Raw genomic sequence first — 17,610 nt, 5'->3', positions numbered from 1 at the left:
GCTGATGTGAAAGCAGTCTCGGAGGCCGACTGAGGAGAGATGCAGCTCTGGGCTCTGGTGAGCAGTGAGAAATTAATTAAGAGTGATACAGCAGCAGGAGATGAGGGAGGGCAGGGCGGCTGTGAGGCTGAAGGAGAGAAGGAGCATGAGAGAGGGAGAGTAACGAGACAGAAGGAGCCTGTGGGAGTCGGCCTCCTGGAGGATCGAGACTATTAATGCTATTATCATTGTCTAATGTTCCCTCCTTCATCTTTCTCATTTCATCTGACTCTCTCTCTCTCTCTTTTTTTCCCCCCTCTCTGATATTTCCATCAGCTCCTCCTCACCCGCCTCCCCTCCCCTCCATCGTCTTCTTCCCTCCTTCCCTCGCTATTCTGGCCCTCAGACATGCTGCTAGCCGGCGGGTGCTGTAGAGGAGGGAGAGCAAGCGAGAGCCTAATGAGATGTCTATCGCCTCCGTCTAGACTGGGCCGCTCCTCTCAGCAAAGAACCACCACCACCAAACCACACTGCACTGGACTACACACACTGTACCCTGCCTGCTGCTGCTGCTGAGGGAATAGCGAGAGGCAAGGTTTGTGTGTGTGAGTGTGTGTGTGTGTCTGAAGGGTCCTCTGACAGAGCTGTATTTTGTGGGGAATGAGTGTGTGTTTGTCTTGTTTGTGTATATCGTGCAGAGACATGTCTGAGTGACAGTGTGTGCTTCTGTCATAGCTATCTCTATAATTTAAGTGTGTGAGAAACTGGCCCTTGGGCAGACAATATTATGATGGATGCCCTCACACACACCCTCCTCCACTGTGATTGCCTGTTGGGGCTCGACTCTCACAGGCTGACAAAAAAAAATCTGCCCTCCAAATCCCACCATCACACACACTCTGCTTGCATAGGGCCCTTGTATTTCCTGATAGGCAAGCCCAATGGCGGAGCTCCACCACAGGGATGTCTCTACTCGCACCAGTGGGACCTCTGTTGTTGTGGAGATACCTCTCCACTGGCAAAGTCATCAGAAGTACTCAGTTACACATGTTTCCCAGCATCCATCTCCACTCTTGTCTCGGTTTGCCCACTAGGCTACTTCAATATTTCGCAAATAGAAAAAACACCAAATCCACCCAGGAAGATGATGTGGAGGTCTGTTCGACTGTGATGACACACAGTGAAATCCTACATCTTATCAAATAAATTTTTTTCTAGCAAGCCGTATTTTCTGAAAGTTTCCCAGCTCCTTCCCATTCACAGGGTGTCATACACCGACGCTTTGTCATGCACCTTGGTGTCTGATATCGATGTTGTTTACATTTGACTTAGTTTCCACACAGATGTCCTTAACCTAACTCAAGAAGAGGCATTGCCTCAAACAGAGAGTTGCTCTGAATTACATATAGAAGTCATTGTAAAGAAACTAGGATATGTTTAGTTTTTTTACTGTTTCCAAAATGTTCTAGAAATTACATTTCTGTAATTGCTGAGACAAAAGGGTCTGCACAAATTGTCACATTTTCTAACATTTTGTGACAGTGTGGCGTCAAGATTGAAATCAATTTCCCGTCTGAGATTATTTTAAATCTTCTCATTTCATTCACAGAAATTCAGTGATATGTGCATTTATTTGCAACTATTCCTCACGATCAATTCCTCCAAGACAAACTTAAAGGACGAAATGATAGCCCAAAATGACCTGATACATATTTTTTTCAGTGTTGCTTTGTTGTTATGGCGACTGCCTCTAACAAAAAGTCCATTAAGGAGCCACACAGGGAGCAGCTGTTAGCGGGTAACCTAGCATGCTGCTATGAGGGCAGCGGACTTCATATCGCCTGTCAGCTCAACTCCCTGTGGGGGGGAGCTGTGAAAAAAGCTGGAGCTTCTCTCACTAGGGGCCTTTTTCTTCCTCTCTCTTTGTCTCTGTACACAGGTTTTTTATCATCAAAAGCTCTTGTGAGGCATCTCTCATGATAACCTGGCCACTAACACACACTGTTCATTAAAGTGCCACTCTGGAGAGGGCTAAGAAATGGAGGGGTAACGAGAGAGAGAGAGAGAGAGAGAGAAATGAAAGAGAGCAGAGAGAGAGAGAGAGTGAAGGAGAGACAGAGAGCTTGTTAGCAGCGATGCTTAAAGTCTGCTCCAGTTATTCGGTTGAGTGAGAGGCGCCTTTTTTCTTCTTTCTTTCTCTCCCTCACTCTCTCTGTTTCATCTCCGTGCCCTCCCTCCAGCTCTCCCTCTCCTCTCTGAGGCCCGTTGGTTCCAGGTGACAGGCTTACTGAGGGTCAAGCAAGAGTGCACACTGGGTAACTCACCTCGCTCACACGAAGACACACACATTTACCGTCTCTCAATATCTCTCTCTGAGACACACACACACACACACACACACACAAACACACCTACACACACACACACACGATGTGCTCACACACTGGGCTTTCGACTGCAGGCCTCATTAACTACACTACAGCTGCCCCTGTTTTAGAGACACTCCTCAGCACGCTGTCTCTCTCTCTATCCCTCCCTCTCGCAACCGCACACACAGCTTCCCCTCTCTCTCGGTCTCACAGCACCTAACACACACACACACACACACACACAGTCGAAATGAAACACATATTGTCCTTCAAGCTTTGTATTACTCTTTGCTCTCTTTATCCACCGACCACTAATCACAAGGCTCAACTATTTAGTTTATTACAGATTTTCCCCATAAATTACAAAGCACAAGGGGTTGGAGTATCAATTATTTTTACACTGATTCAACAATGTTCTCCCTCGTGTTGATTTCGACAGTAAAGCCTTCGAAATATTATGAGTAATTATTGGACAAGTCGTAGAAATATTTCGTTGGACATAGTGATTTTTTATATATCATCGGCTTCTAGTTGTGACTAAGCTTTGGTGTTTATCTTCTGCCATCTAAAAGCAACTCTAACGCAGCTTTAAAACGAGCTTACACATATAACAACACAATCTCATCCTTATTATTCAAAGTTTGCCACTTGTAGGCACATGGGGCAACCTCTTGCGTAGTATCACAACATTAACGTTGTGAAACGGTTGTAATACGTGATTAACGTTGTCTAGTTGTGGTTTAGCTTTAGGCAACACACATATTTGGTGAGTACGTCTGTTGTGCAACTTAATAAGGAACAGACATAACATAATGTGACTCAGTGCCAGAGCGCCACATGATCGTCCACAGGGAGAAAGTCCTGTGGACCATCCCACCTTTCCTCCCTCCTTGTTTGCTGCTTATAATACATCTGTTGCTCCGAGAATCTAATAATTCCGCAGATGGATTTATATTAATATTCATTAATAGCCTGGTGCATCTCACACAGACGCTTTTGGGACATTTTGGTACATTTATGTTCCACATTTTTGTACATTGTATGTTTTTCTACTCAGTGTCTTTCATTTTCACTACTTTAAATGTATGTTGGGAAATAAGATGTCATGGACAATTTGACCGAGCTCAATCAATCAAATGTTTTTAAAGAATTATAACTAATCTTTATTTGGACTCATGTGTTTCTAACAGCTAGATGTGAGCATGGTCATGCTTCAGTGTGTGTATATAAGTGATTATAATCATGTCTTCATCTCTATGTGAAAGTCAATTAGTTCATGAATTGATACGCAACATAAATTAGTATTTGCCATTTTATATAGGCCATTTCCATAAGCCTCGTGATTTGGATCAGCTCCAAAGTTTAATGGTTTCGTCCCCATTAAAAGGTTTTTGTTTTTTTAAGAATTGAATCGCAGGCCTACATTTAGTCAACATTATAGTGTGTTTGATGTGTATATGTATAGAATGTAAAGAACAGATACTAGTATAATATAACAACAATCTAAATATACCTAATGTCAATCAACACTAAAAAACGTCCTCATCATCTCCTTTTTGATTGGTTAATAAAAGCAATTGGGAGGGGTGGTGGGGGGGGGGTAACACATTCCAGTAGGCTTACTCAGATTACTCGAGAAAAAACTTATTTTGTCACCTTTTTAAAATAAGAAATTGTAACAAGATCGTCACAGTGAAATGCAAATGGTGCCTGTAGGCTAAGCGTCTGTCAGTTGCGAAGAATTTGTGCTACAAATTTGAAGAAGCGCAGCTTCAAGGTGCGCACACATCTCCACAACACTTGTGTGTGAACGGGAGGAGAACGATGCCGGAGCTACAGCTCCAAAACAGCAAAATGGCTTTCGACTGTCACTCTGAGGGAAATTAACGAGCTTGTTGCCGGTTGTGCGGTAGAGGAGATGCTACCGTTATCAACCGTAGAGTCTCCATCTCTCCTAAAAATCATTAATGAAATCCCTATGATGCGTCACATGGAGGAAACAGTGCCCGACAGAGAAAACATTTGATAGATCTTGGTATAATAAAGAGCTGTAAAGGGGATAGTGCGTCTGTCATTTGTTACTGGAACATTGAAGCGGTATCGCGTACAGAAGGCTACCCGCCCTCTGGGCAACAGAACCAACATGTGCAGAAAATTACAAAAAGGTTTTAATTTGTTTTAAACAGTATAGACAAACAAGTTACTTTTCTCAGGAGACAACACTGTGCGTAGTCACGTTTAATGGCAGAACGGTTCAAATGTAACAAGTAACGATACCCAACACTGACCCAGAGATACATTATCTCCCCCAAGTTCACCTCAGCAGTGCACTCAATGAAGAGACTAAAACTAAGCACATTCGGTGTGTCTATGTGTGTGCGTACGTCTGTGTGCCTGCATGTATGCCTGTCCCACGGGAACTCTCTCCCCATCATCCGTCCTCTTTCAGACTCACATGTCTGAATGCTGCTAGTTCCATTTATGTTGTCTATATGTTTACATGTTCTTTTACTATTTTTGCACTTTATGTTGTCTATGCACTTTATGTATGTTGTCTATGCACTTTATGTTGTCTATGCACTTTATGTATGTTGTCTATGCACTTTATGTTGTCTATGCACTTTATGTTGTCTATATGTTGCACAATTCACTTTATGTTGCACAATTCAATTCACTTCATGTTGGACAGAAGAGAAACGTAATTTCAATCTTCTGTATGTTTGCACATATGAAAAATTGACAAATAAAACTGACTTTGACTTTGATCCTGCATGGCCTCCGCTCAAAGAGCTCTTATCTCCTGCGATCGAGTCGGATGCTCGAAAGCTGCTCCCATCAGCCACAAACTCATTAATTACTCTTTAGTATCAAACTGTAATTAGAGACACCAATCAGGCCCCCGCTCTGCCTCCCCTCACCCCCCCCCCCCCCCCTCCAGTCTTTAACATCACTCCACACTGCACTCCGTGTGCTAGCGAGCTAAGCTACTTGCTGCACAGTGTTGCACAATGCTGGGATGAGCTCCCCCATGTGTGAGATTAGACAGCGTGCGGTTAGATAGGAGCAGGAGAGGAGGGAGGGGTGAGGCAGGCAGGCTGGATGTGTGTTGGGTGGAAATAAAAGAGGTAGAAGAAGTGAGGTGAGGGCGGGGAAGAATACAAGAGGGAGGTGAGGCGATGTCGGTGCTCAGGAGGAGCATTAATTTGACATTAATTGTGTCGTCGCCGCTTTAGGTCAACCCCCCCTCCCCTTCCCTCCACACACACCTTTTCTCCCACTCCCGGTGAGTGGATCATTGGTGGATGAGGAGAGAAAAGATCTGATTAGATCTGCCTTGTCTTGTCTGTCTGCACTGGAAGAGGGTGAAATGGGGACAAGAGGGAAGAGGTGGAGGAGGGTGGGGGTTTAGAGTAATTAAGGACAGCGATTGGTTTAATAACACGCGAAGGAGAGTGATAGAGGATAGGAGGATTTCCTGGTGGTCATTTTCTTTTAATTAGGTAAAATGCAGTAGCCCTGGCCACCCAAGTGACATTTGACTTGATTATATAACCTTTTTTTTGGGGGGGGGGGGGGGGATTAAATGTATTTATTTTTAAACAAATAATTACTGACACAGGTTTTGAGTCAAAGTGTATACAGCTTCCCTAGTTTTCCTTTTTGCCTTTTAGCGATATAAATTGTGAAACAGCATTTTAGTAGCAAATGCATGGAAGGTGATTCCATAAGCAAGAGTCAAACCAAAGTTAATGTTAAACTGAAATATATATAATATTGTAACAAAGACACTGGATTCACAAAATTAGCTGAAGATAAAGTATCACTGGTGGAAGATCAACTTTAAGTACAGCAATGAATCTCGTAAATAGAGTTCACGAGTAAAGGAAAAGAGAGAGAGACAAATCTGCAAGAGGAAGTCACTGTTATAGAACTGTGATTTCTTTGGATATTCCCCCCAAATTCTAAATAAATACGACTAACTCTGAAATTGCGTCATGTTTGCGTATTCAAATCCGATAAAGTCATAATTACATTTACAAAGGATTGTCAGTTAAGATTAGTGCATGTCTTTTTTTTGGAGAGTTGTTTCACTGCTTGTATCGTTAACATAATGTCTTGTTTACTTTACTTTTGATCAGATGGCTCTACAGATATGTCTTCGCAACCAATGTACACGTTACTTAAGTCTTTACTCACTAAGACATTTAAGCTTTAATCGTGCAAACAGATGCAATAAATCAGCAGTTTGAAACTTGCTAGTTGTTATTTTGAAGTTAGGAAGGACTTCATGCACAAAGTTAGTCATGGATTTGTGTATATTTGGTGCAACCCAATTCTTTCATAAGGTTATATTGCTTTACAATTTATCTAAGCCTGAGAGTAACTGTTGAGCACCTCTTCAGACAATCTTTTGTGTATCAATCACTGAATAGACCCACAGCCCATCCATCCCCCACACAACCCATGCAGAGCTCATATGAACCCTGAATGTTCAGGGATACTTCAGTAAAGTGGCGGCTTTGGTTTGGCCTTCTGGTTTAATGTATATTCCCAGCTGTCTTTGCCACAAAGACTTGAATGAGCTGTGTCCACGATAAATGTTCTCAATACATTCAATACATCCTACAGCCCTTCTTTATTGCCTCAGTGTGTATCCTGGTTGGATTGAAACCAAACTTCAGTTGATAGACTTCGTATACAAGCCTTCGAGCAACTGCAAAGCATGCATGCTAAAACACATCTCATCGCACTGCCAAATCCAAATTAGGAAAGTCACAAGATCCTGTTTTGGAAGGATTAGATCTCGTTTGTTTTCCATTAGAGAAAAATATGGTTATCAAGCATATGCACCACATTAGTACCTCTGCCAAGGAGGTTAGGTATTCAGTTTATTTATTAATCTGTCCGTCAGCAGCATTATTGAAAAAACAGCGTGCTCAATTTTCAGCAGACTTGGTGGAGGGGCATAGCATGGGCCACGGGAGAAGTAGAAATTGGAGCGAATCCAAATCTCGGGGCGGATTCACAAATAATGTTTCATTTGAATTAACATTGCAAGATAGGGCATTGGGCCACGGCAGAGGTCTACACTCTCGAGCTCTAGTTAGACTTGTTTTGTGCTAATTGGCCTTATTAGAAAGCTATTGAATCAGCTTTCAGCCAGAGCTGACAGGAAATAGTTGAGTGCATGATTGATGCACTGATGCATCCCAAACCATCTATTATGAGAAGGCTAGATAACTAGATGTTGTTAACGCTCAATAATAAGCCTCTCTACCAAAACCACAAACGCAGGACTGAAACTTCTATCACTCCCGCAAAGATTGAGAGGTCTTTTAATACAGGTTATTTCACTAGAAAACTAAAACCCAGTTATTAATGTTTGCTGATGCTGTCATGGTTTCTTTACATCAATGTGAGGAACATTCAAACCATATGAGGTGATGCAAAAACCTCTCTGTGGTGTAGTTTATGTAGCAGTAAAGTTAAATTGTGCAATCTTTCATGATTTGTCTGATTAACTGGATTAAATTATACTAAAAATACCTCTTCATGTAGGATAGAAACGTTTTTAGCTTTCCGTGAGGTCAATTTGAGCGTGCTGTTGTCTTCCTCGTGTGTGTCTCTGTGCACCAGTCCCACAGCGTTTAACTCTGCTTTCAGCTGAAGATTCCCAGAGGCCTTTCTGACAACCTCTTCCAACACTGCGCCTGTGCCTCGCCTCAACCCCAAGGAGGTTGTTTGCCATTTTAACACCTCTTCTCTGACTACATTCAAGATGCTGTAAAAACTATACTCCAACAATGTAATATATTGATTGACCATTTTCTTTGGAATTGGGTGAAAATCTACACATAATAATCACGAAATGATAATCTCTAATTTGTCGTGTTTGGCCATTTGCTGGAACGACGGCTGCAGTAATACTTCTTGAGAAAAAGGTTACATTTTGTGATTCTAGTTGAACCCTGAATGCATCAAGCCCTTGGTCCTGTGAACGTCTCTTAAGTGCTTTTACAGTACTTAAGGTTCAGACCAATTGATACATCGAGGTATAATCTTAGAAATACAGAGGACAAAAACCTCTCTTCGGCTGAGTTCATCAGCAGATACACACACAATGCCACATTTTAATTATTGTAAATCTCAGTGGCCTTCAATTGTCCACATTCTTGAGTTAACTCTGGGGAAGATCACGATGCTGCGACAACTTGTTGACGTTGGCTTTTAAAAGGCAACACGTAATCCTTGAAGTCAGCTGCTTCGCCAGCAGCAACCCCGATCTGGTATTCGCCTTCACCATATGGAGGACAGCGCTACAATATTCCATTACATTATCCGAAACTCTTATTGTATAAATGGGTGCTGGAGCCAATTCCAGCTGACATTGGGCGAAAGGAGAACCCTGGACGCCACATACACTACCATTCAAAAGTTTGGGGTCATCCAGACAATTTCGTGTCTTCCATGAAAACTCACTTTTATTTATCAAATGAATTGAAAATTGAATAGAGTGATAGTTGATGGAAATGGGCCTCTATACACCTATGGAGATATTTCATTCGAAACTAGACGTTTCCACCTAGAATAGTCATTTACCACATTAACAATGTATAGTGTGTATTTTTGATTAATGTTATCTTTATTGGAAAAACAGTGCTTTTCTTTGAAAAATAAAGACATTTCTAAGTGACCCCAAACTTTTGAACGGAAGTGTATAGAGGCAGACAACCATTCATGCTCAAGCTCATGGGCTATTTAGAGACCAATTAACCTGAGCTGCATGGCTTCGGACTGTGCGAGGAACCCACGCTGCCACGGGGAGACCGTGACCGGTGACCGTGCTATCCAACACCACGCCGTGCAGCCCAACAACACGTTAAAGAAATGCGCAGTCTGATTACACCAACTTATTTTTGGTGACAATAAATGAGAAAAAGATTCATTCTGAAAGCATTACATCAAACCGCACGCTCGCATATTAGGGAATTAATCATTTCTGGGAACAATTGAACTTTGGAGACGTCAGTTTTTCCCTTAGCAGCATGGCCAGAAATTGAGAACTGTTGAATCCTCATATGCACTCAAGGACATCAGCGCTATGGAGCCTTTCCTGGGTGAGTCTGTCTGTTAGCAGTTAGTCGTGTCCCCAGTCAGCCTTTAGCTCCGAGGGCGGGCTCTACAACAATACCACTGGGCCAAGAAAGGAAAGACCTGCTCCCAGATGCTTGAGTGGATGAATAATGACACTATAACGCAGCTTCTCTCTCTCTGATAATGAGGAACAGAAGAGCAGACCCTCCCCGAGGCACAGCACCTGGACTGGACTGCCTTCTTGCCTAGCCTCCTCAGCCTCTATCTCCCACATGAGAGGGGAGAGTGAGACTTTGGTCGTGCGCCAAGCTCTCAGTCTCAGTTACACTCAATCACACTCTGTTTGGTCTCATTGTGAAATTATGAAATATCTTAAATTAAAGTTAATGGACCAAGTTTGCGCTCATCCGACTCCTACAAATGTTTTTGTGTCAGGCATCTTTAGCTTTAACCATATGCCTCTTGGCTTCCTCCCTCCACACAATTATTGTTCACTTTCCCTTCTTACTCTTTTCCCTGTAGGGAGGCTTTGCCAAGTGGAGTCAATTAAAACTGCACATCTAGGTAAGAAATGTTTGAGTGTGCGTGTTGATGCATATGGTTTCATAACTGCGCTGTGTGCTTCTTTGTGTAATTGTGTGAATGCGTGGTACCTTCAAATGTATATGTGTCTGAATGTTAATGTACATGTGTGTGTGTGTCTATGGGTGTGCAAATGTGTAGAGGCGTCGGCTCCCCTGAGGCCTGGCAGCATGGCGCAGCAGCGCTGCATACTCCTCCTGCGAAAACACCTCCAATGGGACCGGGACAGCTGTGGCCAACCTATACCGCTTCATGGGCCATAACAAGCCTTATAACTGACACACACATACCCCCCCCCCCCCCCCATACACACACACACACACACACACACATCTATTACTACAATCCTGCCAACTCTGACTGTCTGTCCTAATTGTGTCTGTCTGACAAGAACTCTCTCTCTCTCTCTTTTTCTCACACACACACACAAACAAAATAAAAATTTCACACCATTTCTTTTTTTCTTTCTCATGCAGTTTCAATCACAAGTGATGGATCCCGGCATATGTCAAGGTGCTTCCCCCACATATTTCCTTCACACAGACCACTCTTTCGCCTTCCATGTGGCGACTTGGTGTCCTGGTCAAACCCGCCAGCCGAGAGAGGTTGTCTGCATGTGCATACGGAGTTATATTTGAAAAATGGCAAAAACTACAAAATGAAGAAATGACGCACATTCATGAATGGTTTCAGCTACTGTACAGAAGCACGTGATAGTTGACAAGCACAAGTACGCTCACGAGAATCCATCTTACACTTTTTTGTATGGAAAAAGGTCATTTTGTTGTGTTACTTAAAAAAAAAAAAAAAACATCTTCATCCTCAGATTCACAAAATTGCAATCACAAAATCCTTTTTTTTAAATTTCATTTATTTAACAGTCACCAGATGATGAGATACATTCTCTTAAAAAAGAAATAGACAACAAAACTGATATTATTTCGAGATTTTAAAAACTATTATACAATATTCTTAATATATAGATTTTGTACAAAATAAAAGTCAGTAAAAGGAGCAAAGGTAGAGTGACATCTTAGAAAACAGAGAAAAGAAAGGGATAGGAGTTGACTCAAACAACTACCACATTTAGGAGTGACAAAGACCAATCTCTTTCATAAATAAATATAGGAAAATTAGACATCATATATAGCTCTCTTTCCAATAGAAGGGTGTTGCTAAATGTCTGTAGGATAGGTTAGAACATAACTGCTTTGTGAGGCCCATTTGCTTAAAAAATTCCACGCATTTTCCTCACGGAGATGATCTGGAACCAGCATGACTAAAAGCCCTGAAATAAAGGTATTCACTCCAATAATGGGTCTGATAGTCAGTGCTGTGTTTGACCTTTGGCTGTAAAAATACCCCCACCCTACTCTTAACCCCCATATTTTCCTTTCTGTGCCATACTTGGTGCAGACCAAGCGAGAGGAGTCTCCTTAAGGGAACTGGAGAATATTGGTATATGTTTTCCTTCTCTCAAAGCCAGTGAGAAACAAGCTTCAGAATCCCACACCCACAAACACAGAGACAATTGAGCAGAGCATGTGTGGGAGGGGTGCACGGTATTGGAACATACGAAGGTCATACTGCACGACCAACATCATTTCACCACTGAATGCCGTCCTTACACTATGGATACTTCTGCGCTGTCCTCGTTGGTCTTTAGAATTTCAACAATACAATAACAACTACAAGACAACATAATAAACACACAAAAAGGGGATGTGGATGGCTGTGGGGCATTACAACCCTGTTTGACCTAGAGTCATGCCATTTGAGTTAGCTGATGGTTTTCTCCTTAATTACCTCCCATTGCACCTATTTGAGTATTTGAATCTCAGGTATAAGCATTGAAAACATGGGAACGGGGGAATACAAAATACAGACATTGGGGATGATTTACAATACGAATACACTAGCTGTTTTCAGACACACACACCCAAAGAGTACGGAAACTGAGGCTGATGATTGATCCCACTGCAACAACAGACTTTTGTTCTATCCTTGTCTCCATTTTTTCCTTTTTGTACCCTCTGTGAGCAGGCAAGCGGACAGTGACATTGAACCTTCTCAGAGCAGGACAGCAGGCAGAGCGACTTGGCGTTAATCACAGTTTTGTCTTGCTTTCTTGGCACATTAAGTCGTAGAGACGAGCGGCCGGGGTGAGAGATGGGAGGACAACGTGTTAGATTCTCAATAATGACGCATCGCTGCCGCATCACTTTGGAGATTAAAAGCAAGATGCTGAATTTCAATCAAGCCATGGTAATGGCTTGCGTGAGGAATGGTCACTTTGTCTCTCCTCTGACAGGCAGAGAAAGAGGGAACTGGCACGAGAAGCCCAGGTGAGATAAGGTGATACAACATTTTAATCCACCAAATTGCATGCTGGCCAGTAATGGTAAAATCCATTTAACCGTGTAGTGACAATATTCTCTAACCTCTAACTGAAGGGAAAAAGGGCACTGACAAACCGTTACATCCAAGAGAAAAGTCAAAGCCCCAACCACTTAATGCATGTAGCTGTAAAAAAAAAAGACAGGACTGCCGCTTTAAGGTAATTAATTGGATCTGATGAGCATGTGAATGTCATTATCATTAAAATGGTGAACTGGTTTAAGATCAGATCTTCGTTTTAATATACTGGATGCATTCAAACCCATTTCAAATCCGGGTTTAATTAAAAATATTGTATTTATTCTATTTTTAAATGTGTGAGTTATGAAGAATAGGCCTCACGGTTGTAATCACTAAATAAGACTATTCCTACACAATGACAGCATATATGAGAAAAGGAGTCTGATTCTAATTCAATGCCAAGACGTGAGACTTTATCAATGGAGCCTGTGACTTCCTCATTTGCTGCCATCAAATAAGGCAGCCACCTTACAAAACATGCCAAGCTCTGCCTGAGCTGCTCTGTGAACACGTTGCACTGCGAGTTGTGACCCACTTGCAATAAAGTGCATTGAGAGTTCAGTTCTCATGGTAGATGAGAAGCAATGGCGGTCAAGCACAGCTGAGAGATTGTCATCACAGTATAGCTGATATGAAAAAGAACTAACGTGACGTGAACTACATCTCTCGGGGGGTTGGGGGACGGGGTCAAAAGAGGATTGTGGGACAGAAGAATTGTCAAGACAACAAAGCGGGTTGGAAATGTTGGTCCTAAAGTCTCTGTGTCAAGTCAGGAATGTCACAGTTGAGCACAGTGCTTCATGGGTAGGGTAGTTCTTTTAGTTCAGAGGTTTTGTTGTCCCAGACTTCAGCCAGGCACCCAGCTCTGGTTGCTATGAGCTTGCTGTGGACCGCTCATTCCCATCCCCATCCCCATGCCCATGGTCACACCCATGCCCATACCCATGCCGATGCCGACCCCCTGGGCTAGGGAGCAGTCAAAGTTAAAGTCCATCTCCTCCCCAGAGTCCATAATGTCATGGAGGAGGATGGACTCCACATCGCAGTCCAAGCTACCGTGGAACATGTCAATGTCCAGGTCAGCTGGTAGTCTCTCATGGGGGTGAGGTTGGTGATAGCCATGGTAGTTGCTACCAATGCTACCATTCCCCATCCCCTGGCCATGGTGGTATGGTCCGTTTGTCATGCCTTGGTGTTGTGGATCGGGGTAATGGTTGTGACGGGGGTGTGGGGCAGTGGCCACATGGCAGGATTCCTGGGGCATGCCAAGCATACCTGCTGGGTTTGGGGGGAGGGTGGTGGAGGCGGGGAGGTGGGCATGTGATGGAGGGCTGTACAGGTAGGGACCTTTGTGGTTGTAGGTCTGCAGCTGATTGTTGCTGCCGCGTGGGATGAGGGCCACCGCCCGGGGCGTCGTGTGGTTATGGCTCTGGCTGACGTTGTGACTATTGTGAGCGAGGCTCTGCGGTGAGTTGTGGTTGTGATTGGTGACATTGTTGTGATTGTGACTTGTATGGCTGTGAGTTCTGTCATGGCTGTGTGCTGAGCTGTGACTATGAGGTCCATTGTTGCTCTGGCCATTTAGGTGGCCAGGGTGGTGGCTGTGGTGGTTCGAGCCTACTCCATTAGTAGCTTGCCCCATCATAGGATGGCTTTCCCTCTCCTGTCCCAGCATCATGTCCTTGGAACAGTACTGCTGCCGAACTGGACCACCTGTGAGCAGACTCTGCAGGGCATTGGTGCTGGAGTACGCCCGCATGGTTCCAGAAAAACTTGCTGGCTTGTTCTCCTGAATGGTCTGCATGGGTGAGTGGTGGCGCAGCATCCCCATGCCTGTTGCCCCATAGACGCCTGCATTATAGGGACTCTGCACCTTCACTCCAGAGCTGTAGTGGTAGACAGGGGTTTGGTGCTTATGTCTGCCAACAGCTGGATGCTGCTGGTGTTGCTGCTGCGTTGGGTGATGGTGATGATAACTATCCTCCATCAGCTGCTCATCCAGGCTGATAGCACCAGTCATGTTAGCCAGCTGAGGCAGCTGCTCAAGGGGAGGACAGAGATTCCCTGCTCCCCTCGATGGAGAGCGGGCACTGGTCGGCGAGGGGTAGAGGTGCGGGGAGGTGGAACAGGACAGGCCACTCTCCTCTGGTTCCTCTGGCTCTCCCTCTGCGAGGATGGGGGACAGACGACCACTCAGTGTGGAGGCTGATGAACTAGCCCTGGAATGGAGGTCTGTCCATGCTTCAAACTCTCCATCGGTCCCAGATGCACCTCCAGCTCCTGGGAGGCCTTTGCGTGGTGGGCTGCTTTGGTCGGGGGAACCCTGGAGCCCAACCACAACAGACCCTGCTCCTATCCCAGGACGGCCAACTCTCTTTCCTCTGGCGCGGCCTTTGCTTTTTAGGTATTTGGTGCTGTTGTCCATGGAGACTGCTCTCCGACGGGGGGACTTGCCCATTTTGCCTCCATCTGGGTTCAGCATCCACCAAGAACTCTTGCCTGTTCCCTCATTCTGCACCCTGATAAAGCGTGTGTGGAGGGATAGGTTGTGCCGGATGGAGTTCTGCAGAGAGATGAGAGAGACACAGGGTAAGTGAGAGATCAAACTGAATTACGACATACATCACCTCTAATTTGTACACAAACTGCTTTTCTAAGGTGAACACTGTAAATTAGAGACATTTGCATAATATTAATATACAATGTTCCAGAAGGAAATAAGAATTTTATACCAAACATAAAAATCAACAATGTAGAGAAACCTACATATAACTTATTCAGTCTATACGTGCTCAGTCATAAAGAAAATGTGCAAAATTATAACATTACTTCCACGTCTATTGTTAGATATACGAAACACACAGAGGTAGAGGCACAACCGTCTATGCAATCAGTGTCAACCAATTTCCGAAAATTGAGAGCACATTCAAAAACCCAAACATGTTCGAAGGACAGCTCCAGTTGGCACAGAGCGTGACCCTGTCAGCCTCAACTAACCTGAAACGAGCCGAGACTCAGTCTCAAGACACTTTTCTTATGTACGTCAATCCTCCCACTTTCATTTCCATCAATCCATCTGTCCTCCTCTACTTCTGCTTTCAGTCGGGCTGATGTAAGCTGCTGTGTTTGGGCGTACTGTATGTTTGAAGTTGGTGCCAGTCTGGCTTAGCGCCAGCCCTGTCTCTTTTGCTCTCGTAGCTTGAATGGGAGGATGTATTGGAAGATTGAGCCAGGAGCAAGGAAGGCTAATGGATGTATCCTACCCTCCGACATCTACCTTCACTGCCCATCTCCCTCTCCCTCCCTTGTTCTGTCTTTATCACAATCCCTCTCTTTCTTTTCACGCAGTGCTACGTATTTTGTATTTTTCTTATATCCCACACTTCTTGCACACAACAGTCATTTTCTACTTCTCCTTTCAATCTCTATGCCTTCAATTATACACTGTGTCGCCAATTACTTTTCAACTATCTTTTACTATCTATCAACACGGGCATGTGTCTCCATAATTCATACATAGGATATAGTTTTTTTTTAATTGTCATTATACTATCATTTATCTCACGGGTTTCTGAATGCTGGAGGTTCCTGGTGTGCAACAAAGTCTCGTCGTGGTTCTGCTCTTTGTTGTGTGTGAGGCATTTTGACGTTCATTCAGGAAAATATCAAATCAAAAGCACCTCCTGTGGTTTAGGAATATACTGGGACAATAGATTGTTTCAGATTGAGGGGTACTCACACTTCTACCATCTCTATTATGTTGTGGATTATTTGTATTCACACTGAATTGCACGGCAGGGAAACAAATAAATCAAATTGCTGCGCAGAACACATAAATGGGAGGCGAACAGAATTCAGGTGATCTGTGAATGCCTCCTTGGGTTATCTCGCTGTGACACCTCTGGCATTGGGTATCCATGGCAACCGGGTAAACGTGCACCGGCAGAACTATATCATATTGTGGTTAGAGTCTCGAGAGTGAGGGAGGGAGAATGGGGGATGGGAGAAAGCATGCAAGAGGAGGCGGTTGTTTGATGCTGCTGCTCCAACACTAAACAGTCTTTCATCTCAGCAGTGCCTGTCCGCGGGGGATGCCCGCTCCCTGCTTCTGACGGCTTCTCTACGTGCCGCGCCAACTCCCCGTCTCACCCTGGCTGGATCATCCCACCTGTCATACCACTCCAAATTATCCCGTGCATGCCTGAATTAAAACATATGTACACTTTCGTGCTATTTCACCACGGCCGGTTGTAATTCAGCTCATCTTTCAGAGAGCTGAACCACTTCATGCAGCAACTCTGTGTGACCTGTCAAATCTCAATTTATCCCTGTATGAGGGAAGAGCAGCCCCATTGAACTTGGAGGGATTTGTCATCATCACAAACCCTCTTTATCTGATGAATCCACCTGCTAGAGAGATTTGAGAGATTTCGGACAGGGGCCAGCAATGGCATCATCATCATCATCATCATCATCATCACTAGCTGCTGGCTTCCTGTCATGTATTTTTCCACCACATGTTTTTCTCTGTCATCCTGTTTGTGTGTTTTAGAATCTAAGAATAGCTCAGGTTGCAGGTGGTTCCACTGTGGGTGTGGTGCTGTCCGCCTGCTGTTCCCTGAGTCTGAGTCAGGGGCAATTTGGCCAGCCTATGGCCCTCACGCCCCAGAAACAAGCAGTCACTGCTAATCCCCCTCCATCCCCGAGTAATCCCAGACAATCCTGGGCTAATCCCGAGTTGATTCAGGGGCACTCCCAGCTGGGTGTCTCACACAGAGCCATGCCAGGTCACCGCGAACACAGCGGGCAGCCCGGATATGCTATGATCCAATAGTAATACAGCATTAGGGAAGTTTGCGATGTGGGAAATAGGGACACTATAAACCCCTTATAGGATGTAGTGTTAAACTATAATACATTTTACTAGATTTTTGAGACTGTGCTACGATGTTGACCGCATTTTTTATGCCGCCATTGACTCAACTACCTTTACTTGCTCTGTCCTTGAGGGTTGGCGTTGCCACATTTCTACCCCTACGGGTTGTATAGAATAAAATTGAAAACTTTATTATGTATTAAATATTCATAAAATGGAAATTCTCTTTCAGCCCCCTGGCTTGCTGAGGCAGATGGATGAAGCCCACCGAAACATACAATGACAGTGAGG

The 17,610-nt window shown here is 44.1% G+C and overlaps 1 protein-coding gene across 1 annotated transcript in view; it reads right to left on the bottom strand.

The window, feature by feature from the left end:
- Positions 1-10,875: 10,875 nt before the first annotated feature.
- Positions 10,876-17,610, bottom strand: part of LOC130212779 (forkhead box protein O3-like) — a 28,966-nt gene continuing 22,231 nt past the window's right edge. The window contains exon 2 of the mRNA XM_056443977.1: positions 10,876-15,006. Coding sequence (XP_056299952.1) covers positions 13,291-15,006 — 1,716 coding nt within the window. The 3' untranslated portion in view covers positions 10,876-13,290. The remainder of the gene's footprint in view (positions 15,007-17,610) is intronic.

The sequence above is a fragment of the Pseudoliparis swirei genome, chromosome 22, assembly GCF_029220125.1.
Source record: "Pseudoliparis swirei isolate HS2019 ecotype Mariana Trench chromosome 22, NWPU_hadal_v1, whole genome shotgun sequence".
NCBI lineage: Eukaryota > Metazoa > Chordata > Actinopteri > Perciformes > Liparidae > Pseudoliparis > Pseudoliparis swirei.
This window is presented reverse-complemented; position numbering and strand designations above follow the sequence as displayed.